The sequence below is a fragment of the Lissotriton vulgaris genome, chromosome 4_1 (assembly GCF_964263255.1).
Source record: "Lissotriton vulgaris chromosome 4_1, aLisVul1.2, whole genome shotgun sequence".
Classification (NCBI taxonomy): domain Eukaryota; kingdom Metazoa; phylum Chordata; class Amphibia; order Caudata; family Salamandridae; genus Lissotriton; species Lissotriton vulgaris.
In genome coordinates this window covers 1,593,426,471-1,593,454,202 of record NC_141691.1, presented here as the reverse complement: position 1 = coordinate 1,593,454,202, position 27,732 = coordinate 1,593,426,471, and the positions used below count along the sequence as shown (strand labels likewise).

The 27,732-nt window shown below is 49.9% G+C and overlaps 1 protein-coding gene across 1 annotated transcript in view; it reads left to right on the top strand.

Annotated features, from left to right (window-relative positions):
- ARFGEF1 (ARF guanine nucleotide exchange factor 1) overlaps positions 1-27,732 on the top strand; it is a 1,029,389-nt gene that overhangs the window by 395,428 nt on the left and 606,229 nt on the right. The window contains exon 7 of the mRNA XM_086918014.1: positions 11,970-12,083. Coding sequence (XP_086774140.1) covers positions 11,970-12,083 — 114 coding nt within the window. The remainder of the gene's footprint in view (positions 1-11,969; positions 12,084-27,732) is intronic.

Here is a 27,732-nt window from a genome sequence, read left to right as displayed (position 1 = left end):
AGGGGGGTTCCTCCTGCCCGCTCTTCCAGTGTGCCTGGATTGCTCGGACAATGGCCGAGTGCAGCAGAAAATCACCACGGGGGATCTCGTAGCGGTCAATAAGATCCTGGAAGGACAAGAGCGCTCCGTCCTCGTACAGATCTCCAACCAGCTGTAAGCCGGCATCCTCCCAGGCCGCCAAACGTGACCAATCCCCTCCATGGGGGAGGGCCGTCAGCATCCCCAACGGTATTTCAGGCGCATATGGTGTTCTCAGTTGGCCTCGGGCGTGGGCCCGATTCCAACACAGGCGGACAGTCCGCTCCTCCATCGACAAATCCCGCAGGGCCAAACGTTGTCGCAGCGCTATAAAGGAGAGAACATGCCTGGCCATGCCCGTCCCCCTCCTGTCTTCCGGGCCCCGGAATTCCCTGGCGACCTCCTGGGTGAAGGTCTGGAGCTGCGCCGCCAGATAATACTTTTCAAAGTCCGGCACCGCGAGCCCCCCCTCGTCTTTCGGCCTCATCAGGGTTTTGAGGGCTACCCGCCGGCGGCCCGACCCCCAGAGGAAACCGACCACCATAGAGCGTAACAGTCGAAACGTGGCCGGTGGGACCTAGATCGGTAGAGTCCGGAAGTAATATAATAGCCGGGGAAGCGCCACCATTTTAAGCAGGGCGATCCGTCCCGCCACCGAAAGCGGCAGCGTGGCCCAAAAGTCCATGCAGCCTCGCAGTGCTCGAATGCTGCGGGCAATGTTCCCATCCAGGAGGTCGGGTTGGTCGTGATAGACGAACACCCCAAGGTACTTAAAGCAGTCGGGTTCCCATCTAATCTCCCTATTTAGGGTAGGGGCGGGAGCACCTTTGCGTACCGGAAAGAGACAGGTCTTGGACCAGTTCACTCGGAGGCCCGAAACCTCCCCAAACTCTGTGAGCGCCACCGCCGCTCCACGTAAAGCGTCGAGCGGGTCCTCTAGGAAGAGCAACAGGTCGTCCGCATACAGCGAAACATAATGCGGGCCCGCAGGCGTCCACAAGCCCGTATAGTGGGCTCCCGATCGAAGGTGCAGCGCGAGTGGCTCCACCGCTAGCGCAAAGAGAAGTGGGGACAATGAACACCCTTGCCGCGTGCCTCGCTCTACCGGATACTGTGAGGAAATCAGTGGACCCGCCCGGACCCTTGCTGATGCAGAGGCATAGAGAACCGCGGTCCACCTGACAAAGCCCTCCCCGAGGCCGAATCTCCGCAGCACCGTGCAGAGGTAGTCCCACTCCAGGCTATCAAAAGCCTTCTCTAGGTCCACCGACAAGACGACCGGGGACGGGGCATCCATAAATGGTTCCCCTAGCAAACGGAACAACCTGCGAATATTCATAGTCGTGTTTCGCCGTGGGATGAAACCAGCTTGGTCTTCATGCACTAGGGAACTCATGTGTCCCAGCAGCCTCGAGGCCAAGATGCTGCTCAGTATTTTATAGTCCACCGTCAACATCGATAGGGGACGGTAAGACCCCGGGTCGGACGAGTCTCGACCCGGTTTGAGGAGAGGAACCACCAACGCCTCACACATCGAGCTCGGGAGTCGCCCCAGCCTCTTCGCCTCCCTGTAGACCACCAATAATCGAGGGGCTAGGAGATCAGCGTAAGCTGCATAAAACTCCACGGGTAGGCCATCCAGGCCCGGGGTCTTGTTTCTCGCCATCCGTTTAATGGCCCCGCGGATCTCCCCCAATTCAATGTCGGACCCCAGGGCCTTCGCCACTTCCTGCTCCACTGCGCGGAGCTCCAGTGGACGTAGATAATTATCGAGCCGGTCAGGGTCTCGTGCGGAGCGACTGCGGTACAAACGTTCATAATAATGCCGGAAGCAGCTAAGAATCTCCGGTTGAGTGTGTACCTCGGTGCCGTCTGCCTCACGCATACTTGTCGTCAATTGGGACTGGCGCGTAGGGTTGGCCAACCATGCCAGCAACGCGCTCGATCTGTCCCCCTCTGCGATGGATCGGACCGTATAGGCTTTATAATCAAAACAGCGAAGCCGTTCGACCTCTGCCGCTACCTTTTCCCTCGCCTCCGCCGTTCGTATCTGCAATTCCGGGTGTCCAGGGCGGCGAATTTCAAGCTCGCGGAGTTGCTGGTCCGCTGCATCTAAGTCAGCCAGGATAACGCGCCTCATGCCCACTTTCTTAGAAATACAGTAACCCCTCACCACTACCTTAAAAGCGTCCCATTCTAACGCTCGTGTACTCGCGGTGCCGCCGTTGGACGCAAAATATTCCAATACCTTGTCCGCCAGGTCCGCTCTGAAAACACTGTCCTCAAGAATCTCGGGTCGCAGCTTCCAGGTGGGCACCGCCGGCGCCTAAGCATGGGCGGAAAATCCGTTTCGCTCGCGGATTTTGCGGATTTTCGGGAAATTCGCAATCCGCGAGATTCGCGAATCTCCCGCAAAATCCGCAAATCCGCGAGCAGCGGATTTTGCTCGCACTGCTCGCACTGTTCGCGTGAGTTCGCGTGAGTTCGCGCCCCGCGAATAAGTGCAAAATTGCAGAAATACGATTTTAGCAAACTGAAAGTAACTACTTACCAGGTTCAAAAGTTCAGGCTCATCATTAGTAGCCATTTCCTGTAGTGCTTGCTGAGGGGCCCCTCCAGAGTTCAGTTGCCAGTTGCAACTATTATGTGACCCTGCTCTGAACCTCAGAATAGTTACACATATGCCACAAAGGTCCTGAATTACAGCTAAGGGAGACAAGCAGGAGCCAGGCTGGCAGTTCAAATCCATTAATCAGCCCCTAATTCATTATTGTCAGTTGGGGCAGGGCAGGTGTTGTAACTAATTTTGCAACAATGAAAGCACTTAGCAAGTGCAAAAGTTCACTAATCAGGAAGCACTAAGGAAGCAGGTGCCAGCTAAAAAAATATTCTGTGACACATTAATCAGCCCCAAATTAATTCAGGTCACTTGAGGCAGGGAAGGTGTGCTTGCGTTGCCACAATAATGTACACTGACTGGACAACCAGAGGGTGCTGTGATGAAACAGAGGGTGGCATGGGTGGGCCAGAGGGTGGCATGAGTAGTCAGAGAGTGGCAGTGGTGACAGAGAGTGGCAGTGATGAAGAAGAGTGTCCCAAACAGGCTGGACACGTAGAAACAACAAGTTCGCGAAACTTGCGACTCGACAGGTAAGTTCGCAATTTGCGACATTGTACAAAACCCTCGCGAACTGGCAGAAACCCGCGCAAACACACAAAAAAAAAAAATCCGCAAATTCGCGAGAATTCGTGGATTTTGCGGATTGCGAGTTCGCAAATCCGCAAAATTCGCGAACGCGAGATTCGCAAAATTCGCCCATGCTTACCGGCGCCCCGGGGAACCAGCGAAGGTCCAGCAGGAGTGGGTTATGGTCTGAAATGGTTCTGGACAAGTACTCAGAGCGGACCGCCGCCGAAACCAGTTCGGGCGACCCAAGAAAGCCATCCAGTCAGACATGCAACTCATGAAGGCTCGAGAAGTATGAATAATCCCTAGATGCGGGGTGATGCGCCCTCCAGATGTCCGTCAAACCCCATCGGGTCTGCCAATCCTGACGACCCTTAGCCGTGCGACGAACCGGAGAATCGGGAAGTGGTGGATGGGAGCGGTCAATATCCACGTCCACTACGGAGTTGAAGTCTCCCCCAAGCAGCAGGGGCCCGGAGAAGAAGTGGGCCAACGAGCCCGACAACCTGGAAAGGAAGGCAGTCTGATCCACATTAGGAGCGTACACACAGCAAACGTTCAAGTCCCTCCCTCCTAGAGTGCCCGAGATGGCCACGTAACGCCCCTCTGGATCTATCGCTGTTCTCGTGACTTGGAAGGGGACCCCTGCTCTGATCCAAATTAGCGCCCCTCTGGCATACGCGGAGTACGACGTGGAAAAGACCTGCCCCCGCCATCTACGCTGTAGCGCCGCCCCTTCCGCCTTGGTCAGATGAGTTTCCTGCAGCAGCGCCATTTGCACTCCCCTACGCACTAAATAAGCGTGGACTTTGTGGCGCCTGAACATAGTATGAAGCCCCCTTACGTTCCAAGTAACACATTTCAAGTTAGCAACATCAGCCATTGTCCCATATTGTTCTCGCACAGTCTCCCCGTCCGGGCTCCCCCAAAGAAAAGACATCATTCATCCCAGCACTGATGGCGGCCATTTTCCCCAACCAAAACCAAACAACCCAAGAACGAACCAAACTCCCACCCACCCACCCCAGAACAGGACCCAAACTGCGCCATCCAGATCCCATCCAAACCTCGCCTTCCATCCACCCAATAACCCCTACTAATCCTACGGTCGCCACCGTAGGAAGGCCTTAAGGGCCAGGTGCGGGCCGGGCGGAGGCAGTGGGCCCTCGACGCTCAGGCCACCAGGACTAAAACAAGCCCTAAACAGTACCAAAAACCCCTCGGGGCAGAAACAGGGGCACCCCACCCATCCCTCCCTCTTTGTCAGCATCAATGGACGGCAACCGCCTCCCCCCTGCCGGGCCCCCACCCAAAATAAGGCAGCACACCCAGTTACCCTTGTCCATCCAAAAGGTCCTCCACCGATTTCGGTGTGATCACCGGTGTATGGGCACTATTAGTCACTGAGTCCTCTGATTCCGATGGTGCCCCCTCATCACCCGGGTTGTCATCCTCCTCAATGGCTTCGTCCCGTGCACCAGACAACTCCGACAATACTTCCAACACTCCCCTCCGCTCCGACGACGTCTCTGCAGTTGAGAGCCCTCCCGTGCGGCCGCGGCGATTCCTGATCCTCCTGGATCGCCGTCTCTGTTCCGGCTCATCTGCCTGTTGGGACGAGGAGCCGAAGCCATCTTTCCCTGTCCTGTAAAGCTCGAGCCAGGCACAGACATCCTCCGGGGTGTCGAAGAACTGAGTTTTGTCATCGACAATGATGCGGAGCCTTGCAGGATAGAGGAGCGAGTACTGGATGCCCTCGCTCCTGAGCTCGCGCTTGACCGCCAGGAAGGAGAACCGCTTGCGTTGAGTCTCGTAGGTGTAATCCGGGAAGACGTTCACCTGACTGTTCGCCACTTTGAATGGACCATTATGTCTGGCGGCATTAAGGATTAAGGGCTAGATGTAGGTAGAAAAGATTTACCGAATTTAAATTACCGAATTTTACCGATTCGGTAATTTAAATTCGGTAAATCTATGGGTCCGACATGTAGGTATTCCAGATGTGCTGGAATACCGAATCGGATGAATTCGGTATTTACCGATTCGGTAAATACCGAATCGGTAATGCCCATTCATTCCTATGGGCTTTGAAGCCCATAGGAATGAATGGGCATTACCGATTCGGTATTTACCGAATCGGTAAATACCGAATTCACAAGGGTGCAGGGGGTGTCACTTTGACACCCCCTGGCACCCCCAAAACAGGCTTGGGTGCCATGTGGCAGGCATACATGCCCTAAGGGCAGGTCTGCCTGTCACATGGCTAGGTGTGCATGCACACATGTGCATGCACACCTGAAATCGGTATTTTACCATCAAATAGGATTTGATGGTAAAATACCGTTTCGTTAAGGCTCCTGGGACTCTGAAGAGTCCCACCTACATATGGGTGGCTCCGAATCGGTAAACTTACCGATTCGGTATTTTACAGAATCGGTAACTTTACCGAATCGGTAAAGTTACCGATTCTGTAAAATTGAGCACCTACATGTCAAATCATGTATACCGGTCGGTAACGGCCGAAAATACCGATTTTCGGCCGTTACCGACCGACCTACATCTGGCCCTAAATCCCTGTCCCGAAAGTGCAATAACCGCGCCACCACCGGTCTCGGGGCGCGTCCCTGTTGCGGTGGCCGCGCCGGGACTCTGTGGGCACGCTCCAGAGTGTAGAAGGAGGATAGCCCCTCCGGGGCCACCGTGTCACGGAGCCAGGTCTCCAAGTATGTCACCATGTCGCCATCCTCGTTCTTTTCCGGGAGGCCCACTACACGGATGTTGTTCCTTCTGTTGCGGCCTTCCGCATCCTCCGCCCTCTGCTCCAGGGTCGCAATTCGGGATAAGGCATCCTTCATCGTTGCAGCCAAGGTTCGCTGCGCCGGCTCCAAGGTTTTCACCGAGCTCTCCACTTCCTTGACCCGGTCCGAAAGTTTGCCGTGGTCCGCTCTGAGGAGGCCTAGGCTCGTCGCCACCTGGGCAATGTCCTGTTGGAGGGCCGATCTCGTGGTCGCTATCGCCTCCAGGACGCGGTCGAACTGTTGTTGCATCGGTGCGCCACCAGAACTCTTTGGGTCCCCATGTTCCTCTTTGTCCTGGGCCTCCGAGTCCGAGGCAGTCGGGGTAGTCCCCTTGGCTCCTCTAGGTTTCCCCATGTCACCGGGGGCACTCCGTGAAGGTCCCGGAGTAGGCGTCTCCGGGTGCAGATGCCAACCACGACCCTCCCGGTTACTGGTCTTCAAATCGAGTATGGGAGACCTCCTTCTCCAGGGCCTGTGGAGACTTCTCCGCTTCGGCTCACGCCACCGCCACGGCGTCCGAGGGCACCGATGAGGGGGCGGAGACAACCGCCGCCGAGTCGGGCAGGCCCGCTCAGCCGCTAGAGACCCGGGGTGGGGGTCATCAACTCCACCGGACGATTTGTGGCGCCAAAGTGTCGCGCCTCCCATGGAAGTGGACTGGCCAGGAAAACGTAGCTAGGTGCGGTGTCGTGAGTTGGGCCACCGCCTGGATCACAGGGCGTCCGCTCCCAGGGTCCCCTATAACGTGGGCATCCGCCCAGTCACCCAACCGAGTGCAGACTCGTTGCAAAAAGTCCGATCCAATTGATATCTAGTGCACAGAGCAGCCGGGGATGGCAAAGCCGTGCGCAAGTCGCTGCTCGCGACGCTCCTCCGAGTCAATGGGTCCAACCAGGGGGACAAAGAAGTCCGGGCGCCATGTTGGGTCGCACTCCGCAACTCCGCAAACTTCGGTTTTACTCCGGAGCAACCCTCGTCCGAGCCCCACCAGGGGCCCCGGCAGGTCTCCGTCGGTCCGCTCAGCGGAATGCGGGGTCTGGGGTGCCCCGCAGCCTCCGATTTACAGGATAATTCCGGGCTCAGTCCCGGAGCCGAGCTCTCAGGCGACCATCGCCATCGGCGCCCAAGCCACGCCCCCCAAAGGGGGGCTTTGATATGACTGTTCGGGGGGGGGGGCGTGACAGCTGTGACCCCCAGGCCAAGTGGTGGGACACAAACCCCGCAAAGCAGCAAATTCTGAGAGAAAACTACCTCGCTTTTACATTACAGGGGGGGGGGGCTGTCTCTGGGCTGGTGACGGGTACGTGTAGACACAGTACGTGTGCACTGCCCGAGACAGATAGGGGCAGAGACCGATCGGGGCAGAGGCAGACAGATAGACAGAGACAGACAGGGACAGACAGACAGGGACAGACAGGCAGAGGCAGAGACAGGCAGAGGCAGAGACAGACAGATGCAGAGACAGACAGAGGCAGGGGCAGAAAGGGGCAGAGACAGATAGGGGCAGAGTTATATAGAGACGGACAGATAGAGGCAGGGGCAGATAGAGGCAGGGGCAGATAGAGGCAGAGACAGATAGAGGCAGATACAGATAGAGGCAGAGACAGATAGGGGCAGAGACAGATAGGGGCAGAGACAGATAGGGGCAGAGACAGATAGGGGCAGAGACAGGTAGAGGCAGAGACAGGTAGAGGCAGAGACAGGTAGAGGCAGAGACAGATAGAGGCAGATAGGGGCAGAGACAGATGAGGCAGAGACAGACAGATAGAGACAGATAGACAGAGACAGACAGGGAGAGACAGACAGGGACAGACAAACAGAGACAGAGACAGGCAGAGACAGACCATTGCAGAGACAGACAGAGGCAAAGGCAGGGGCAGATAGGGGCAGAGACAGATAGGGGCAGAGACATATAGAGACAGACAGAGGCAGAGGGAGACAGAGGGAGACAGAGGGAGGGAGTCAGGGGAGAGAGAGAGAGGGAGACAGAGGGAGGGAGACAGAGGGAGGGAGGGAGACAGGGAGGGAGACATAGAGACGGAGGGAGACATAGAGACGGAGGGAGACAGAGAGACGGAGGGAGACAGAGAGACGGAGGGAGACAGAGAGACGGAGGGAGACAGACGGAGGGAGACAGACGGAGGGAGACAGACGGAGGGAGACAGGTGGAGGGAGACAGGTGGAGGGAGACAGGCGGAGGGAGACAGGCGGAGGGAGACAGGCGGAGGGAGACAGGCGGAGGGAGACAGGCAGAGGGAGACAGGCGGAGGGAGACAGGCGGAGGGAGACAGGCGGAGGGAGACAGGCGGAGGGAGACAGGCGGAGGGAGACAGGCGGAGGGAGACAGGCGGAGGGAGACAGGCGGAGGGAGACAGGCGGAGGGAGACAGGCGGAGGGAGACAGACGGAGAGAGAGGGAGACGGAGAGAGAGAGGGAGACCGACAGAGAGAGAGAGGGAAACGGAGACAGAAAGAGACGGAGACGGAGACAGAAAGAGAGGGAGACGGAGACCGAGAGAGAGGGAGACGGAGACCGAGAGAGAGGGAGACGGAGTCTGAGAGAGAGGGAGACGGAGACTGAGAGAGAGGGAGACGGAGACTGAGAGGGAGAGAGAGGGAGACTGAGGGAGAGAGAGGGAGAAAGAGGGAGACAGAGAGGGGAGAGACAGGCAGAGGGAGGGATTGGGAGACAGAGGGGGAGGGAGACAGACAGAGGGAGACAGAAGGAGAGGGAGGGAGGGAGACAGAGGGAAGGAGACAGAGGGAGAGGGAGGGAGACAGACAGACAGAGTGAGTGAGACAGAGGGAGACAGACTAAGTGAGTGAGTGTGAGTATGTGAGTGTGAGTGAGTGTGAGAGATGTGTATGCCAGGTCTGGTGGCTCAGTAGACAAAGGCGTCTGTTGCAGGGGCCTGTGCTCAACCTCACGGTCATGTTTTTTGTTGTTGCTCTAGCCACGCCCCCTGCCCCACTGCCCCCGCCCCCACCAGTGCGGCCCTCTGCCAAAAACTACACTATAAATTTTGCCCCGAGAGAAAGTTTGTGAGTACCCATGTGTTAGTCTAGCTACCTAATTCTGCCTCCAGGATCCTTGTCTATACTTAGACACCCGTCCGTTGAAACCAGCGGGATAGGACGTAGTCTGTTGCTCACTTCATCTACAAACATCAGGCCTTATCTTCACTTCTGTCCTCCTGCACTTTCCTGAAGTTGCAGCTTACCTATAAAATAGAGAATACTCTTCTTTATTCCTGATTCTAGTCTTCAAAGCCTTCATGAAGGGACTTAAACAAGTTATCCCTCCTAGAATGCCTCTGGCCTCTGTCTGGAACCTCAATGTAGTCCTAACTCGACTCATGAACCCTCCTTTTGAATACATTTACTCATGTTATCTGCAGTTTCTCCCTTGGAAAGTTGCCTTCCTAGTTGGTATAACATCTCCAGCAAGCGAGCTTCAAGCTCTTACCCTAGAGGACCTTTCTTCCAAGTATGCAATGACCGAGTCTGCCTCAGGACTAACCCAAAGTTTTTGCTTAAGGTGGTATTCCCACTTCCACCTTAATCAGACAATTGAGCTCCTGGTGTTCTTCCCACACCCAGACTTGGTGGCAGAGACGGCCCTCCACATACTAGATGTCAAAAGGGCCCTCATGTATTATATTGATAGAACAAAGCTCTTTTGCAAACACACCAGCTATTTGTCTGCTATACTAAATCACACATGGACCACGCTCTCTCCAGAGCAAGCACAGCCGTATGGCTGATTAAATACATTCAAACTTGCTATGCCAAAGCCAAAAGGCAACAGCCTGGCCCACCCTGTTCCCATTCTAACCCACAGAAAGGGGGCTTCCATTGTCTTCTTTAGTAACATTCCCATAGCTAATATATGTAAAGCAGCTACTTCGTCCACTCCACACACATTTATCAAATGCTAATATGTGGATGTCTTATCCCGCTAAAAAGCAAGTGAAAGTCGGCCAGGCTGTCTTAGGTGCCCATTTTTCAGTCCTCTGTAACATCCTCTGGCAACCCACCGCTTACTGGAGAACTGCTTTACAGTCTATGCAGAGCTTGTGTATCTACAGCTACACATGTCACGAATGGAACATGTTACTTACCCTATCTGTTTGTGGTATTTTGTGCTGATTCAGATGCTCCCACCTTCATTCCTGGATGCCTCAAATTGTTGCAGATGCTTTTTCTTTCTTTCTCTTCTACACGGTCATCTTTTTTTTCTTCTAAGCTCTATCTTCATCCTCGTCCGCCGTGCAGGAAACAATCTAACAATGGAGTCGATGCCCATGTGCATTAGCAGTCATAGGAGGAGTCACTATACCTTGTGACTTTAAAGACTTCTTTGACGAAAAACAAGTTGCACACTTCCAAACCCAACACGAGATGGCAGGAGTATGTAGAGCATATGAATCTACAAGCAGGTGAATCTACAGCACTACATGCTTCTAACAGATATTTACAGGGTAACTCACATATTCCTTCCAGATTTAGAATTCTCCAACCATTCTCCAACCATTTATCTCTGGAATACTGTTCTAATGACATTTTTCTCCCGCATTGTAGTCTCTTAGTTCAATATCTGTTACTATAAATTGTTTGCAAAATGTTCTGGAGGTATTCTTCACGTTGCGCAATATTAACTGTCCATTATTCTCTGACAGCATTTCTTGAGGATACTGACTGGCTAAAGTCCACAAATGACTAATAATTAAAAGATTTTTGTCTATATGTAAATTACTTCTATTTTTATTTAAAACATTTTATATGCTACAGTACAGTTATAATCCTAGCTTCCTGTATGACTGATAAGTCTCAGTTATGTAAGCCATTAATTCAGTGTCCACAGACCAGTGCTTAGGCCCAATAAGGTTCAATTGAATTCCCCAATATTGACACCAGTCCAGCCAGATTTTATGGTGTTTCTGCGGGCATCCTTTTGCCAGATAAATGGGTATTTCTAAGCTCATGCAATGATTTACTCCCCTCCTCCAACCCTACAACGATAGAGAGCCCAGCTCCTTTCAAAGTTTAACAATGTCTCTTTTGAGAATGAGGAGACCAATCTATAGCAGTGACGTTTTGCAGATGTTGGCGTCCAAGTCTACATTGATGTGTAGAATAGTAATTTTAGAATCTGTGGATAGCTTCCCACCCAACACCTCACTTTGAGAAAGGAGCACACCCTCCCAAAAGGGACAGTTAGCCCACAACTTCAAGTAGTACGAATGAGGTCTACAGTCAGCGTAAGTTACTTCTTGCAAATGTCAACTACCTACCCTGTTTGAAAATATTTACAAAGCATTTGGGAAGCAGTCAGAAAAATAGGAGAAAAAGCAGATGCGTTGAAATCTACAAAAGGGACAGTTAGCCCACAACTCCAAGTAGTACGAATGAGGTTTACAGTCGGCGTACGTTACTTCTTGCAAATGTCCACTACGTACCCTGTTTGAAAATATTTACAAAGCATTTGGGAAGAAAAAGCAGATGTGTTGAAATCTACAAAAGGTACATTGAGCCTGTGAAATGTGTACAACATAAACAGATTAATAATTTTTTTAAATGTTACATCCAGGAAAATAGGTGCTGAAATAAAATGTAGCTCCCCAGCAAGTTGCAGTCAACCAGCTATGTGAATTGTCCATCTGTGATTGGGTCATGGCTCGGGTCCACGGGTGTGTGCGCAAGACTATAGTCTCACTGTGAGGCATACTGTCATGAAATCAGCCAAGGATGAGAATTAGGGAACCACAGAAATGCTGCCCCAGTTAAAGGAAATTTTGATACCACGGAGGCAGCTCAGTTTATGGAGTTAGATTAGTAGAAACCAGCTTGACTTATGCTGGAGTAGCCAAGGTTAGGTCCCCAATGGATGTATGGCAGGAATTTATGCTTGTAGTAGTTTGTCTTTGTTTTTGTTAATCTAATAATTGATGTTTCTTTTTTCTTAAGGTCTCTCTCATTCTGGTGTAGAATTATGTGATGGGGAAATCAATGAAAGTAAAGAAAATGCACAGGATATTGTACAGAGCATTATACAGGATATGGTGAACACTGTTGTTGGAGGTACAGTCCAAATGATTATAGTGTTATGTTTACTATATATATTTATATATATATGTACCATACCCTGTAAAGCCAAGTCAGACCCTGTTCTTTTCATTCAAAAGCCCCCCTTCCTCACAAAATAATACCTGGCTGCATACAGCGTTCTCAAATTATGTGAGTTAAACATTGTTGCTATCACAGCACATAGGTCAAAAGCCTTTTGCTGATGGTTGGTCCAAGGGCTGTTTGGGATGAATGATGGGCATCCGTGACAAAAACTGAGATTTGAATACATGTTTTCATAGCAGTAATTGATTTACTCTTTTCTCCCTTCTTTCATTGCATATGTTAAGTTACTGTGTGTGTTGTGGGGAAATGGATGAATGGTGTGTAAAAGCAGTACACGGGTAAAGGAGCCCTCCATCTCCTACAATGTTTCGTTAGAGGCGGTCTTAAACTCAGAAAAATATTGAAGGCTGAGTGTTATGTCCTTCACGTATGAAAGTCTCACTTGGGGGGCGTGGCTTAGGCGCGGAGCGGAATGGCTGCCTTCTGAGGGAGCTCCGCGAGCCAGATTAACTACCGGGCAAATACCATCCTATGTACCCCTCCACCAGAAGCAAGACTCCCCCAGGGTATATTGGCGGACTGCGAGAGCTGACTGGCGAGGTTTGGTGTCTCCTGCCCCTGCCCTGATATCCGATGCGGCAGAGAGTCCGTGCGACGGAGAAAATGGCGCCGTACTGAGAGCGGCCCCGACAGAGCCGCAGAAGCGAGCAACGAGGCCGGACTGTGAGCGTCTGGCGGAGGCTGTGTAGTGAGGCGTTTTCCATCTGGGTCTGGTGCGGTGTGCCCAGGGCAGGAGCGAGCAGCCCGTGAGGAGCGGGAGCGGCGAGTCTGAGGCCGCGCTTAACAGTGACCGCAGCGGGAACCATTCATTGGAGGCTGGTGGCTGGAACGGAGGTGCTGACAGGTCAGATTGATTTTGGAAGAGAAATGGGGCGCTGGCGTGGATCTTGCCTAGTGGGCCTGAGCGGCGTTGGTCGTTTGGGGTGTGGTGCCCGGTTGGGGTGCGGCACCTTGCGGGGTTGCGTGGCGGGGCTGCTGGGGGCGGCGGCCGGTGCGGTGCTCCCTGCCTGAATTGACTGGTGACTGTGCGGTTCCTTGTCCCTGGGGGCTCTTCTGGGAGTTTCCTCTGCCCTGCCACTGTCCATTTATTTGGGCGTGTGGGGGCGGGGGACTCTGGGGGATTGCTCGGGTGCATGGGGGGCTGCGGAGGCGCCATCCTGGGAGTACAGCGGCGACAGACACACACACCGCTGGCCTGAGAAGAACTACCCGTGCTCCTGATTGCGTCTGGGCACGTTTTCCTGCGCAGCTGTTGTATGGACTTTTGTGGAGTGTCGTTTGTGCAACAGAACATGGCCACTGTGCAGGCAGTGCAAAGAGGTGGAGACCTGTTGCTGTGCTATTGTCTTGATTGCGATAGGGCTGCACATGATTGCCTAGTCTACGTGTGTGGTTTTTTTTTTTTTCCATCATGGGCAAGACGGAGCCAAAGCAAGCGAAGCTGCAATTTGAAAATAAAAGGTCACTACAGATGGCGTAGCTGAACAGAGTGATCCTAACAACGCAACGAGCCCTGTGGAAGGAGCGGAAGACGACACGAGGACCATCCTGTTGGAACTATGAGCCGGAATGAAAACTATTGATAGTAAGATTGATGCTCTGGCAACAGGCTTGGACATAGTCAAAAAGAAAGTTGAAAAGCACGAACATAGGCTTGATATTCTTGAGAACTGTATGTCGGATGGACATGATGCACAAGCTGAGGCGCGCACGCAGTTGCTACAGATGGAAAAGGTGTTGGACGTAATTAGCGCCAAGAACGAAGATTTAGAGGCATGCTCACGTAGAAATAGTATGCGTTCTTGGCTTATCGGAGACCACGCCCATCAACAGAATGGAAACTTTCATAGATGGGTTATTGTGTGAACTTTTTGGATCAGTCCTGTCACCGGTGATGATTGTGGAGAGAGCGCACCGCTCATTGGGGCCGCGGCCGAAACCGGGTGCGCCACCGCGCCCAATCATAGCAAGGCTACAAAATTACGCTGATAGGGATGCTATTTTAAGAGAAGCTAGAGCCAAAGAACCAGTGATGTACAAAGGAGGCAAACTATCGTTCTTCCCGGACTATACACCTGCAGTGCAATTGGCGAGAAAGGAGTTTGTGCTGGTGAAAAAGCTGCTGAGAGAGGCGTCGGTGCCTTATGCAAGGTTATATCCAGACAACCCACGAAGAACAATCGCACTTCTTTATAGATGCGAAGTCGGCGCTAAAATTTGCGAAACACATCTGCAAGGTGAAACCCAAACAGAAATCGGTTGAAGTGACAATGCTAGAATCGGGACTGGAGGAAATGGATTAGACTTATGAGAAATGTTCTGATGCCTTACAGAGCTGACTGAAGGACTCTGCCGGATGGAGAACTGGTCTTAGTTGGGACTGTCAAAAGAGAAGTGGCGGGAGGGGGGGAACGTAGTTTCGCCCGTTCTTATGATGTTTAATGGTTACCTGGGAGGGGTGTTGAGTACATGATTGTTACAAGTTTCAGGAGTCAGGTGGAGCGGGTGCCTAGTGATTCTGGCGACCGTATTTCGGTGCGAGTATCCGTGCCGAGCCTCTCTCTTCAACGGGTGTTCCCCATATGGAGCTCGGGGTACTTGGGAGGACGGGGTTGTGGGGGGGTAAATAGTCTCGACTTGATTGGGAGGTTGGAGTTGGAGGAGGGTGGAGTTGGGAGCAAGATGTTTTTGTGTTTATATGTGTTGGGCTTTTTGTTTTTGTAGACAATATGTGGTTTTTTAATGTAAATACCGGAAAGAGAAGTCTGATGGTCCTGATATGCTTGGTGCCCCCCCTCATGCTAGATAGACTGCTTATGTTGAGAAGTAGGAACCTGGGTGGCAAAGAGATGTAAATTATTAAAGTGGAATGTACGTGGACTTAACTCTCCCAAAAAAGTGAGGCAAGTAGTGGCGTATTTAAACACACATGGTAAATATTGCACTGCTACAGGAAACACACCTAACTAAACATAATGAGCGAGAGGTAGCGAGTAGGTGGGCGGGATTCCGTCTGGGTGTATTGTATTCATCCTATGCGAGAGGTGTGCTGATTATAGTGAAAAAAGGAGTGGAGTTCCAGCCGCTGCACAAATATACAGACGAGGATGGGAGATGTGCGATGGTCTGTGGGAAGCTCTATGGTACCTTGATATCCATTGTCAATATGTACGGGCCGATATTGGATGACCCAGCATGTGTGGATCGTATCTGCGGAAAATTGCGTGAATGGCCAGACGCCCCAATAATTTGGGGGGGGGGGGGACCTCAATACATATTTGAATGTGACACTAGATAAATCTAGCCCCATATCGCACAGGACACCCAAGGTGGCTAGATGTGTGGGGCGCGCTATGGAGGAATTTGACCTTTATGATGTGTGGAGAGTGCAGCACCCACAGGTGAAAGAGGGTACACATGCAACACCGATGTATGGCAGTTGGTCGAGGTTGGATTATTGGCTGATTGGGGGAGAGGTGATGGAATGGGTTGTGGATGTGATGCTCTTGGCCAGAACACTGTCGGACCACAACCCGGTGACGTTAGAGATAGGGAACCCGGGAGTGGTGAAATGGCCCTTTACATGGAGGTTACTTTCAGAAGCGCTATTAGACCCCATAAACGAGTCGACTGTGCGAGAGGCCATAGTACAGTATTTTGCGATCAATAAAGGTACAGTGAGTGAGTCCTCTACTCTGTGGGAGGCCTTCAAAGTGACCATTCGTGGGGTGTGTATAGGGACTGCGGCAGGAATTTTAAAGGACAATTGCACCCGGATCCAGAACACAGAAAGTAAACTGCGGGCTCTGGAGAGAGAGTACTCGGATAAACCGGAATTGGGGACGTTGGCCCGCATTCAGGCGCTCATTAGAGATTATGAGTATTTAGCAGACACGGAGGTGAAATATATTTCTAGAAGGCATGCAGTGAGGCGGTATGGAGAAGCGGGTAGACCGGGACGCACTCTGGCGTTCAAGATTAAGGAGAGACTGGAACAACCTAGAGTGGACAGAACAGTGGATGAAAAGGGGGCGAGCATTACCAGCCAGAGGACATAGTAGAACAATTTCGTGGCTTCTACAGGGAGCTGTATCAATCACGCACTAAGGCGTCGGAGCAGGAGTTTGAGACATATCAAGATAATATTGCTTGCGCCTGGCTTTCAGATGTGCAGAGACAATATTTATGCTTACCCATAGACGAGCAGGACATAAAGATGGCGATAGCGGTGTTGTCCAATGGCAAGGCGCCTGGCCCAGATGGGCTTACGGTGGAATTTTATAAACAATATGTGGACTTGCTCGCTCCATATCTACTGGAAATGTATGCTGAGGCATATGAGAATGGAGTGCTGCTGCCTTCTTTAAGGGAGGCCTTGGTTATCACTCTTCTTAAGAAAGACAAGCCGCCGGAAAAATGCAACTCATATCGCCCACTGTCGCTCCTTAATATTGATGCCAAGATTCTGGCAAAGATCCTGGCGACCAAGTTGCAGCTGTTGCTACAGGGGCTGGTCCTCCCTGATCAGGCAGGCTTTATACCAGACAGATCCACCTCACACAACCTCCGAACGATCTTCTCGATGTTTCATGTCTTAGAGCCCAGTATGGAGGCCGCGGCGGTGCTGCTATATGCAGCCAAGGCGTTCGACTCAGAAGAATGGCAATATATGTATCGTGTGTTCCGGCGCATGGGCTCCCCCCGCTCTTTATACAATGGATCAATGTTCTTTACACGGCACCGAGTGAGAGGATACGAGTGAGTGGGCTGACGTCTGAGCCATTTAGCATTGAGAGAGGCAGTAGACAAGGGTGCCCGCTATCGCCGTTGCTGTTCACGATAGTATTGGAACCGCTGGCTTGCGTAATACGTCATACATTGGGAAACGGCACTTCATTTTAATCACAGACCAGTGGCGATATCGATTTATGCGGATGACATGGTACTGTTCGTTAGAGAGCCGAAGAAATATTTAACGCAGCTGCTTCAGGAATACGTCCGCTTTGGTTATATATCGGGCCTTAACATTAACTGGGATAAAACGTACATTATCCCGCTAACGATGGGCACCACAAAGCCTAGCCTTGAGTTCCCCCTGGTGTGGGAATCGGGTCCAGTTAAGTATCTAGGTGTCTGGGTGCACCGTGAAACGGCGGTAGTGGTCCGGGAAAATTATGGCAGGCCATGCTCAAAGTTGGAAGAGTAGGTGGATGTTTGGACTACGTTGCCGCTTTCGCTGGCAGACCGGATCGCACTGGTCAAGATTGTGGTGTTGCCAAGGTTTCTATACTTCTTCATGAATATCCCTATACCACTCACAAAGGTTTTCTTCAAAGATTTGCGAGGTCAGTTGCTCCGCCTGGTGTGGGGAGGTGGAGCTGCGAGAGTGCAGTGGGCAATTCTCACGAGAGAGTATGAGAGGGGCGGTTTTGCGGCTCCAGATTTCTATGTGTATTACTTGAGCGCACTGGCCCAATACGCGCACTACTGGTACAAACCATATGCTTTTACCCCACATGTTGCAGTTGAAGAGGGAGACTCTGCTCCGATCCCACTACATAGTATCATCACTCACCAAACACGTGGCGCTCCGAGGTCAGAGATTAATGAGATTGATGCAACGGTGTTGGCATGGAGAGGTATAGGGCGCTTGGCGCGGAAACTGCCGTTATATGCACCACTCATGCCCCTGGAGCACCATGCCGCTCTATCGGTCACACATGAGGGTCCCTCTATGAAACTATTACGGGAAGCTGGCATTGTGCACATGCAGGATCTTTACCCACAGGGGTCGATCATAACGTCGGAATCGCTGCAGTATGTCAATAACCAATCGCTCCTGTTTCGCTTCGCAGTGCACAGATTGCGACATGCGGCCAAGGGGCACTACACCACATATCCACTAGAACCCCCCGAGCTGCGGGCACTACAGCTTGCGATTTCCACTCCCACCAACAAAAAGCTGGTCTCCAGACTATATAAATTAATTAAGGAAGAAACTGCGGCGGGGCCGGATAAGAGCTGGGAGCGATAGAATGAATGTCTGCCGAATGATATCACGGAGGACAATTGGAAATATATATGTACCATGACAGGGAAAGTTAGTATGAATGGGAACCTCCGAATTATACATTTTAAATTTATACACCAAGTGTACTATACGCCGGAAAGGCTGCAGAAGTATGGATTGCGTGGGACTGCATGTTGTGTTCAATGCGGAATGGATAGTGCGGATTTCATGCATCTGGCGTGGGGTTGTCGGCCAGTGAGTAGGTTCTGGAGTGAAGTGGTGGGGAGTATACAGGAGATGGTTGCTGTGGATGTACAGTGTACTCCACTGGTATGTCTGCTCTTTTGTGTGCCCCAGATTCGCGGAGTGACTGGCATCTTTACAAGGTGGGCGTTGAATTTGGCGGCGCACAGAGTGGCTATTGCATGGGGGGGGGGACGGTCCAGGACCACACTCAAGGCATGGCTGGCAGATTTAGTCTATTGCCGTGATAATCTCAATACATATGCTGAAGAGCTACCGGTCAGTTCGAGACCTAGGGACATTTGGGAACCCTTACGGTTGTATTTGCTTAGTATGGCAGAGTAGGCTCCTTTATGTGTGCAGTTGGAGAGAGTGATACAAAAGGGGGTGGTGATGGACGGAGCATCTAAATCAATCAAACACTCACACCCAGTCAAAAGATCTGGGTTTAATCCATCACCGTTCTTTAGCCCACTTTGCCACCCCAGTTCAGACATGGCTATATGCAAATCAATCTGGATCTGTGCCTCATGGGAACAGTCCAGCCCGAACCGCCAAGCCATGTCTTCCCTGGACCGGAAACAAGCTTCCGAGGGCCGGTTTCTGGCATTCCAGCCGTCTTCAGCCCGGCTTGCTTGAATCCAGTGGCAAAGTGAGCAATGGACTCCCGTCTGAGCATACCCTGCCACACTTATGGCGGCCAAAAGCGGTACAAAAGGGGGTCCTCGGAAGCTTGATTTTGTCCACTCATCCCTTGCCGGAGAGTTTGGTTGTACAAGCTGCCTGCTCTAAAAAATCTGCAGGTGCTTTTGCCCAGGTACCTGGTGATAAGGATTCCAAAAAGCAGGACCAATCTGCAAAAAAAGTATTTTCATCAGGTAGCATGGCCCTTAAATCCACAAATGCCACTTGCTTACTCGTTATATCCATGCGCTGATGGATACTGTTAAGCAATTGTCTCCTAAACTTCCTGAAGAGGATAGAAATAATTTTAATGAGGTGGTTGCTGACACGCAGGCTGCTGCTCGGCAGGTCATACAGAGCGGTATGAACACAGAGGATTCAGTGGCTAGGGTCATGGGGTCTTCAATTGCCACCAAAAGGGCTGCCTGGCTGAAGACGTCTGAGTTCTCAACGGATGTTCAGTCTGCTTTAATGGATTTGCCCTTTGACGGCTCAGGCCTTTTCGGAAAGAAAGCTGATGCTGAATTGGAAAGGTTCAAAGACAGCAGAGCAACAGCCAGGTGTTTGGGATTGCAAATTAGAGGTTCTGTGAGCAGAAGGTACAGGGGCTTCAGAAGATCTTCTTTTCGTCCCTATAAGCAGACACAGCAGCAGCAGCAGCAAAACCCATTGTATAAATCGTACAGGGGCAGACAAAGAGCTCGTCCTCGTGGACGTCAGGCCCCCTCCTCCTCCTCCTCTTCCTCTTCTTCTACCCACCCCCTCCTACAACAGCAAAGCAGCCCTAGATCCGCCATTCTGGATCATGCGGGTCCTGTGGGGGGCCGGCTTACCTATTTTCTGCGGGGTTGGGAATCGGTTACATCGGACCTTTGGGTTCTCAATCTCATAGAGAATGGGTATGCTCTTCCCTTTCGGGAATTTCCCCCAAATTACCCTCCTTGGCAAGGGTTTTGCACGGAGGACCACCTGCTGCTCCCGCAGGAGGAAGTCCTGGTACTGTTAACAAAAGGTGCAATAGAGGAGGTTCCGGAGCAGGAAAGGGATCAGGGATGCTACTCCCGGTATTTCCTGATCCCCAAGAAGGATGGCAGACTTCGTCCAATCCTGGATCTCAGGATCTTGAACCTTTACCTGAAGCAGGAGAAGTTCAAGATTCTCACCCTTGCACAGGTTCTTCAAGCTCTGCTGGAAGAAGACTGGATGGTGTAGATCGACTTACAGGATGCTTATTTCCACATCCCCATTCTGAAGTCGCACAGGAAGTATCTCAGTTTCACGGTGGGTTCGCAGCATTACCAGTTTGCGTTCCTTCCGTTTGGTCTTACTACTGCATCTCGAGTTTTCACCAAGGTGATGGCTGTGGTGGCAGCACATCTCAGAAGGTCAGGGATACCAGAATTCCCTTATCTGGACGATTGGCTGATCAAAGCGGAATCTCCAGAGAGAGTGCTCCATCATTTGCAGGTCACAACTCAGTTGTTGTACAGGTTGGGTTTCTCGATAAATGTGCCCAAATCTCACCTGGTGCCCGCCCAGCGCAACCTGTTCATAGGTGCGGTACTGGATACCACTGTGTGTCGGGCATTCCCTCCACCACAAAGGATTCTCGACATACAGGAAATAATTCCTTTATTTTACAATGGAGCGGTCGTTCCAGTCCTGAAGGTCCTACGTCTGCTCGGTCTGATGGCTTCCTGCATTCTGCTGGTCAACCATGCACGCTGGCATATGAGGGCACTCCAGTGGTGCCTCCGCAGGCAGTGATATCAACACAACGGAGATCTCAGGGAGTCTGTGAAGATCTCCAGAGAAGCTGCGGCGGATCTGTCTTGGTGGAGCGTGGAGGGCAATCTGTCTCAAGGAAAGCCCCTCCATCTGCCTCCATCGGTTGCCACGGTGATGACGGATGCATCCACTCTAGGGTGGGGTGCTCATCTGGGGGATCTGGAGATCAAGGGTCTTTGTCTCCAGAGGAAAGGTTGCTTCATATCAACCTTCTGGAGTTACGGGCAATACGTCTAGCACTCAAGGCCTTCCTTCCTTCCCTTTGTGGTCGGTCGGTTCAAGTCTTGACAGACAACACCACTGCGATGTGGTATGTCAACAAGCAGGGAGGAGTGGGGTCGCAGTGTCTCTGCAGAGAGGCTCTGCGTCTCTGGTCCTGGGTTCAGGACCATCAGATTTGTCTGATGGCAAATCATTTGGCCGGAGTTCGGGACGTGCGGGCAGACAGTCTGTCGGCAGTTCTCGGCCGACCACGATGATGATGTGGGGAACTCCTCAGGTGGATCTGTTCGCCACTCAAGATAATGCTCACTGCCCGTCATTCTTCAGTCTCCAGTTTCCGATGCAGGGAGCCTTGGGGGACGCGTTTCAGTTGAGTTGAGGCTCACAACTCCTTTACGCGTTCCCCCCCATACCCTTGATTCCTCAGGTTCTGAGGAAGATTCGCCAAGACCGGGCCCAAGTCATATTGATCGCCCCCGATTGGCCAAGAAGGGTGTGGTACACAGATCTTCTCCACCTCTTCTTGTGCCTACCGCTCTGTCTCCCTCTCAGGGCAGATCTCCTCTCTCAGATGGGGGGGCAGGTTCTACACCCCCACCTCCAGACCTTACACCTGCATGCCTGGAGATTGAACGGGGCAACCTGAATTCCTTTTCTCTCCCACATGACGTGGTGGATGTCATTCTATCGGCCAGGCATGATTCCACCAAATCTTTCTATTTTTACAGGTGGTCTAAATTTGTTACTTGGTGTGGGGAGAAGTCCGTTGACCCGTTGAAGGCTCGATTGTCTGACATACTTCAGTTTGCTCTTTCCTTGGCTCGGCAAGGTTTTGCTGTAGCAACAGTCAAGAGTTATCTTTCGGCCTTGTCGGCATTTCTCTGCCTACCGGATCAGCCGTCTTTATTTAAATCTCCTGTGGTTTTAAGGTTTCTTAAGGGCCATACAAATAAATTTCCTCCTACTCCCTTTATTGTGCCTCAATGGGATTTGAATCTTGTGCTTACTTTTTTGATGGGTTCTCCTTTCGAACCTTTGCACAAGTGTTCCATTAGACTTTTAGTCTTCCTGGTTGCAATTACATCGGCAAGAAGGGTAAGTGAGCTTCAAGCTCTTAGTTCAAAACCCCCATTCTTGACCATTCATGCTGAATGAATGGTTCTTAGGACCAGGGCTGCTTTTCTGCCTAAGGTGGTAACTTCCTTCCATCTGGGGCAGTCCATTACCCTTCCTACCTTCTATCCTCCCCCTCATCCTTCCAAGGACGAAGAGAGACTTCACCGCCTGGACCCTAAGAGGGCGGTGAGCTTTTATCTTGATAGGACAAAAGGCTATCGAGTGGATGACCATCTCTTTGTTGGGTTTGCTGGCTGCAGAAAAGGAAGAGCTTTGCACAAGCGCACACTTTCAAGATGGATTATTCTATGCATCAAGATCTGCTACTCCCTAGCGGGTAAGGAAACTCCAAAAGGTATAAGAGCTCATTCTACTGGAGCAAAGTCATCGACATCTGCTTTGTCTAGGGGTGTTCCTGTAGAGGATATTTGTAGAGCGGCAACTTGGGCCTCCCTCCACACAAAACATTACTGCTTGGATACAGAGGTGAGGAGGGACGGCCACTTTGCGTGCTCTGTCCTTCAGGATTTTCTGGTATAGGAGAGTGGACACCCTCCTCCGGGAGAGAGGACTGCTGTGGGACTCTATTCACAATGTGATGAATCCACTGGCAGATGTATCCATCAGAAGAACAAGTTACTTACCTTCGGTAACGCTTTTTCTGGTGGATACAGTATCTGCCTGTGGATTCCTCACTGACCCACCCGCCTCCCCGTTGTCCACTCTTCTATTCCTGAGATGATCGCAATGTTGTACATGTTCTCTTCAAAAGAAATGTGTTTTTGTACATGTTTTGCTATGTTGTATTCACACTATGTGTATTACCTTGACTATTTTGTACTGTGTACACTGTGTATATTTCTACTGTTGTCGGTCCGTCCGTGTGCCTCGAAGGTACGGAAAAAAGGGCGGAACTGATGTCATCACGCCGGCGTGGGCCTATTATGGTGTCGGTGATGTCAGCTGAGCTGTGCGCGATGTCGTGCTCCTGTGACGTCGTCCACGCTGGCGAGCTACAAAAGAGTTTTCCGAACGTTGCTGACGCAGGGGGATATTCACAAGGTGAGGAATCCACAGGCAGATACTGTATCCACCAGAAAAAGCGTTACCGAAGGTAAGTAACTTGTTCTTTACGTGGCAAGGCACTGGAAGGCTCCACACTGGCCCTATTCGAAGGTCATGTTCCCTCTTTCACTCCCAAAGTTGTTCCTGTTGCAGATATTTTTTCCGGTTGAAGTTTTCCGGTGAGTCAAAAAGAAACATTAGGGGACCGATTCACAGAACTAACTTAAGACAAAATCCTTATCTTACTACCATTTTGGTATTCACAGAAGGCACTTACTCATTTTTGTATTCACAGAATGCACTTACTCATTTTGGTATTCACAGAAGTTAGGAGTCCTAACTTTACGACTCCTCAATGCCTTCTGTGAATACCGAAAGTCTTAATGTTAGGATTTTTCTCAATTTAGTAGTAGTAAAGTTTGGACTCCTAACTTTACTACTCCTAAACTGAGAAAAATCCTAACTTTAAGACTTTTGGTATTCACAGAAGGCATTTAGGAGTACTACAGTTAGGACTCCTAACTTCTATGAATACCGAAATGAGTAAGTGCCTTCTGTGAATACCAAAATGGTAGTAAGTTTAGGATTTTGTCTTAAGTTAGTTCTGTGAATCGGGCCCACTAAGTCAACGTGGGACTCGGTCCCTTCCTACAACTCTTACTCTGAAGAGAAGGCACAACAGGGAATTTGTTCCTCGAAACTTCAATACCTATCCAACTGAGGAGCCAATTCCATTCTTGGTCCCAATGCATCTCGAGTTCCTGGGTCCAACTTCTACATTGCAGCAGGTCGAAGTATTTCAAGAGGTCATGCTGCTTATCTTTGACACTCCAGATCCCTATGATGTATATTTGGGCCCCAAACCTCCATTTGTGTGGCTGTCGGTGGGTTCTCATCAGGGCCATCTGTGCCCCTTGAACTTGCTTCATGTTCCTTTCTGACAGCAGTACCAGCTTGAGGCTAGGTGTCGAAATAAGCACCATCTCCTCAAATGCCTATGCCAGCACCAGCGCCACCAGCAAAGGAGGAGGAACCGCAACCCATCGTGGTATCCGACTCTGTGGAGGCATCATCTTCAGTGAGACCACGTCCAGATCCTGGTGTGCTGCAATCCTTGGTCCAAACCATTCAGCCTTTGAAACAATTCTGCTTCCACATAACCATGCAGCACAGACTGTACACCAGCTTTTTGGCACAGACCCGATCCAGAGCTAGCCATATGAAAATGACAGTGGTGGGGATGGAGAAGAGTTTTTGCCTCCATCTCCCACTAAGGAGGTCAAAATTAATATACTGGGAGAGATCCTGAAGCTTGGCCAGGCACCACCTGAACCTCTTTTACTTTTTTGTGTTCAATAATTTTATTAAGGTTTTAAAAAGATAAAAACAGTTAGGTACAATTCATAATGATACCAAAATTAAGGATAAGGAAAGATCCACAAGTTTGTCATAATATGCCATCAATAGCAGAACCTCTTTTACTTTTTAAATGCAGACCTCACTGACACACTTTTGGGGAAGTTGGGCTAAACCATACTCTGGACCCCCAGTTAACTGACAAGTTGTGGTCACCATAGACCAGATCCAGGTGATCCAAATTTCCTGACTCTGCACCCAACCCCTAAAAGCTTGGTGGTACAGGCGTCCACCAGTAGAGTAAACCCGAATATGCCTTACCAACTACTCCTCCTGACAAGGAGTCAAAATGTGTAGATATCTTTGGCAAGTGTATGTTCTCCTCTGCCAGCTTTGCTTTGAGGTCGGTTACTCCAACCTCAGGCGCTACACCCACGTCCTTTGTGACATGATTGGTGAAATCTAACCTGCAGTCCTAGAAGTCTTTGTCCCCCTTTACCCCAAATCATTCAGAATGGACGGTAAAGTCCCTAGTATGGTGACAGATGTGCCCCTCTGCCCTGAATGCCTTAGCTGCATGGATATGTGGATCCTTGGTAATGATTTTTTGTCATAGGCGAAGATAGATCGCACATGTGAGCCATGACGTAGGCCGGTCTCATGGTAATGCAGTCATGTTTGTTGGAGGGGCGCACCAATGGCTACTCTTAAAGTGATAGAGGCTACTTCCTTTACCAGTAGTAATCGGTAGTGTGAACCGGCATTTTATACCCATATCACTATAGTGGGGTCTACTGACCAAGTCATTGAAAGGTTCTTGGCCATGTCATTTACTCACACTTGCTTGCATAGATTGCCAGTATTGTCGGGCAGCATGGGGGTGTTGGGACGTGTCTGCCCCTGTTAATGGTACATGACATGGAGGCCTGTGGATTTCATTTTGTAACAGAACGTTTATTTAATTCATTAAAAAATATAAAAAAACATTTCAGCTGATGTGAATGAGGATGAAAAGCATGATGAAGTGCAGAGTGAAACAGTTGAAGAGTTCAAATATTTTGAAAAAAATGAAAGAATTACAGATACATGGCTGAGCAAAAAGAATGTTGGACTGGTTGAGCAGAATTTACTATACTAATCACTTAATGTTAATAGGGTTATGACAACTTTTACATTGCTATATTGCTTCGATTATTATCTTGAACACCCTACCTCACACCCTCTATCCTCATGGCAGGAGTTTATCCCAGAAGTATATTAGCTATGAAACAGATATTGTGAAAAGCATAAAGTTTTGATCAGGGAATATTTTTTATTTAAATAAAATGTTATTACAGTAGTCTTAAACAGCATCATAGATTGAGTTTTTGAAAAACAGGTGTATTTTAAAATTGGGTGATATTCTAAATATTAAAAGACAATTGAAGTGTTTGTTTTAAACATTATTGATTTGTTTTTCCACATTCACAGTTATTACAAAATTGTTAAAGAACCCTTTACATGCATTGTTCATATTTTCTGAAAATAAAAAACATCAGTAAAGATAAATAAAAAAAGATGGAACAGGAAAAGGAGCATTGGTCAACTTAAAAAAAATAGAAAAAATCAGTCAATGCGTAAGTTGTCACTACACCTTAACTAGCATTGGTAAGATACTCTATGAAATTCAATAAAACTTGAGAAATGTAAAAGACAACCAAATGAAATGTAGACTTCATATAGGATTTACAATTACTAAAATGAAAGGTATTTAGCTATTCCAGAGGACACAAAACCCCACAATCACTCTAATGTATAACACTAGCGCAACATTTGTGTTGGCAGAAGAGTGAAGTTAAAATCTAAAGGACACAATAGCTGTTTATTGCCAATGGACAAGCATGCTGTAAAAATGGCACCTATTTTAACTTAATTAATTTCTGAGTCCTTGTAGTAGTTTTGCCCGAGGCCTGGCATATTGATGCCCCTAGGCCCAGATAAGATTCAATTAATCCCAATCTGTTGTTTACCTATTATGAGTATCTGGTATATATGTTTCATCTTTATTGTTATAAAATATAGCGTTGGCACTTTGGCTGTGGATACAAATATATTCTTAATTGTAACCCCATTCAGTCAAGTCAACACATTATGACTTATGTAAAACTTTGATCCCATTCAAATATCTGGTGTATATCTGGTGTATCAACATCAGCTCATGTCTGTTACTGAAGTTCCTCTTTATCAAGCCATTTATCATTGAGGTAGTGTAGCCCAAGTATTTATTCAGTTTCCCTCTGTGCCAAAAGTGGTGTGCTAAATCTCCTAAGAATCATAAGTTATCTAGGTTAAAGCAGTATCTAGTGTAATATTCATTTTATTTCATTTAATTAATTAAAAAAAATATAATTTTATGAAGCGCAAGTCAGGAGGTTTTTGAGGTCGAGATCACTTAAATATAAGCAGTTAAAGTATACATACAAATTCATAAACTCATGGGTGCAAATATACATATGAATGTGATCTTAATTTTTTTTAAACTTATTTTTATTGGCATTTTATTATTTGAAAAATACAGATCTTATTGTTAGATATATAGGCACCAAAAAGTAGAACATTCTTACAAAGTTCCATTATATCGGTGGCAAGTGGGTCGAATCTGTAGAGTCCATGTACCAGCATCGTTGGAGAATTGGGGGAGTGTAAACTCGGGAAAGATGCATATGGGCGCAGAGTGCGAGCAGATCAGGAAGGATGCGGGTCGGGTGACTAATGGGTCAGTGAGTCGTGCGATAATATGCCAGGGTCGCTAGAGGGGGGGGTTCTGTGTCAGGTCGTGTGCAGGGACCAGTCGACAGAGGTACGGGGTGTAGAATGCAACTGTAGGCAGCACTGGTGTGTCATCAGCGGGGTTCTGGGATCGCGGACGTGCCTGCGTGGGAGGAGGAGGGGCAGCGGGAGCGGGCGAGTGTGTATCCGGGTCTTCGTCGCGTGTCAACTGTCTAAAGCGGTGGAGTAGCATGGCCCATTCCATGGAAATGGGGTATTTTCGGGCTCTCTTAATCTCCTCTTGGC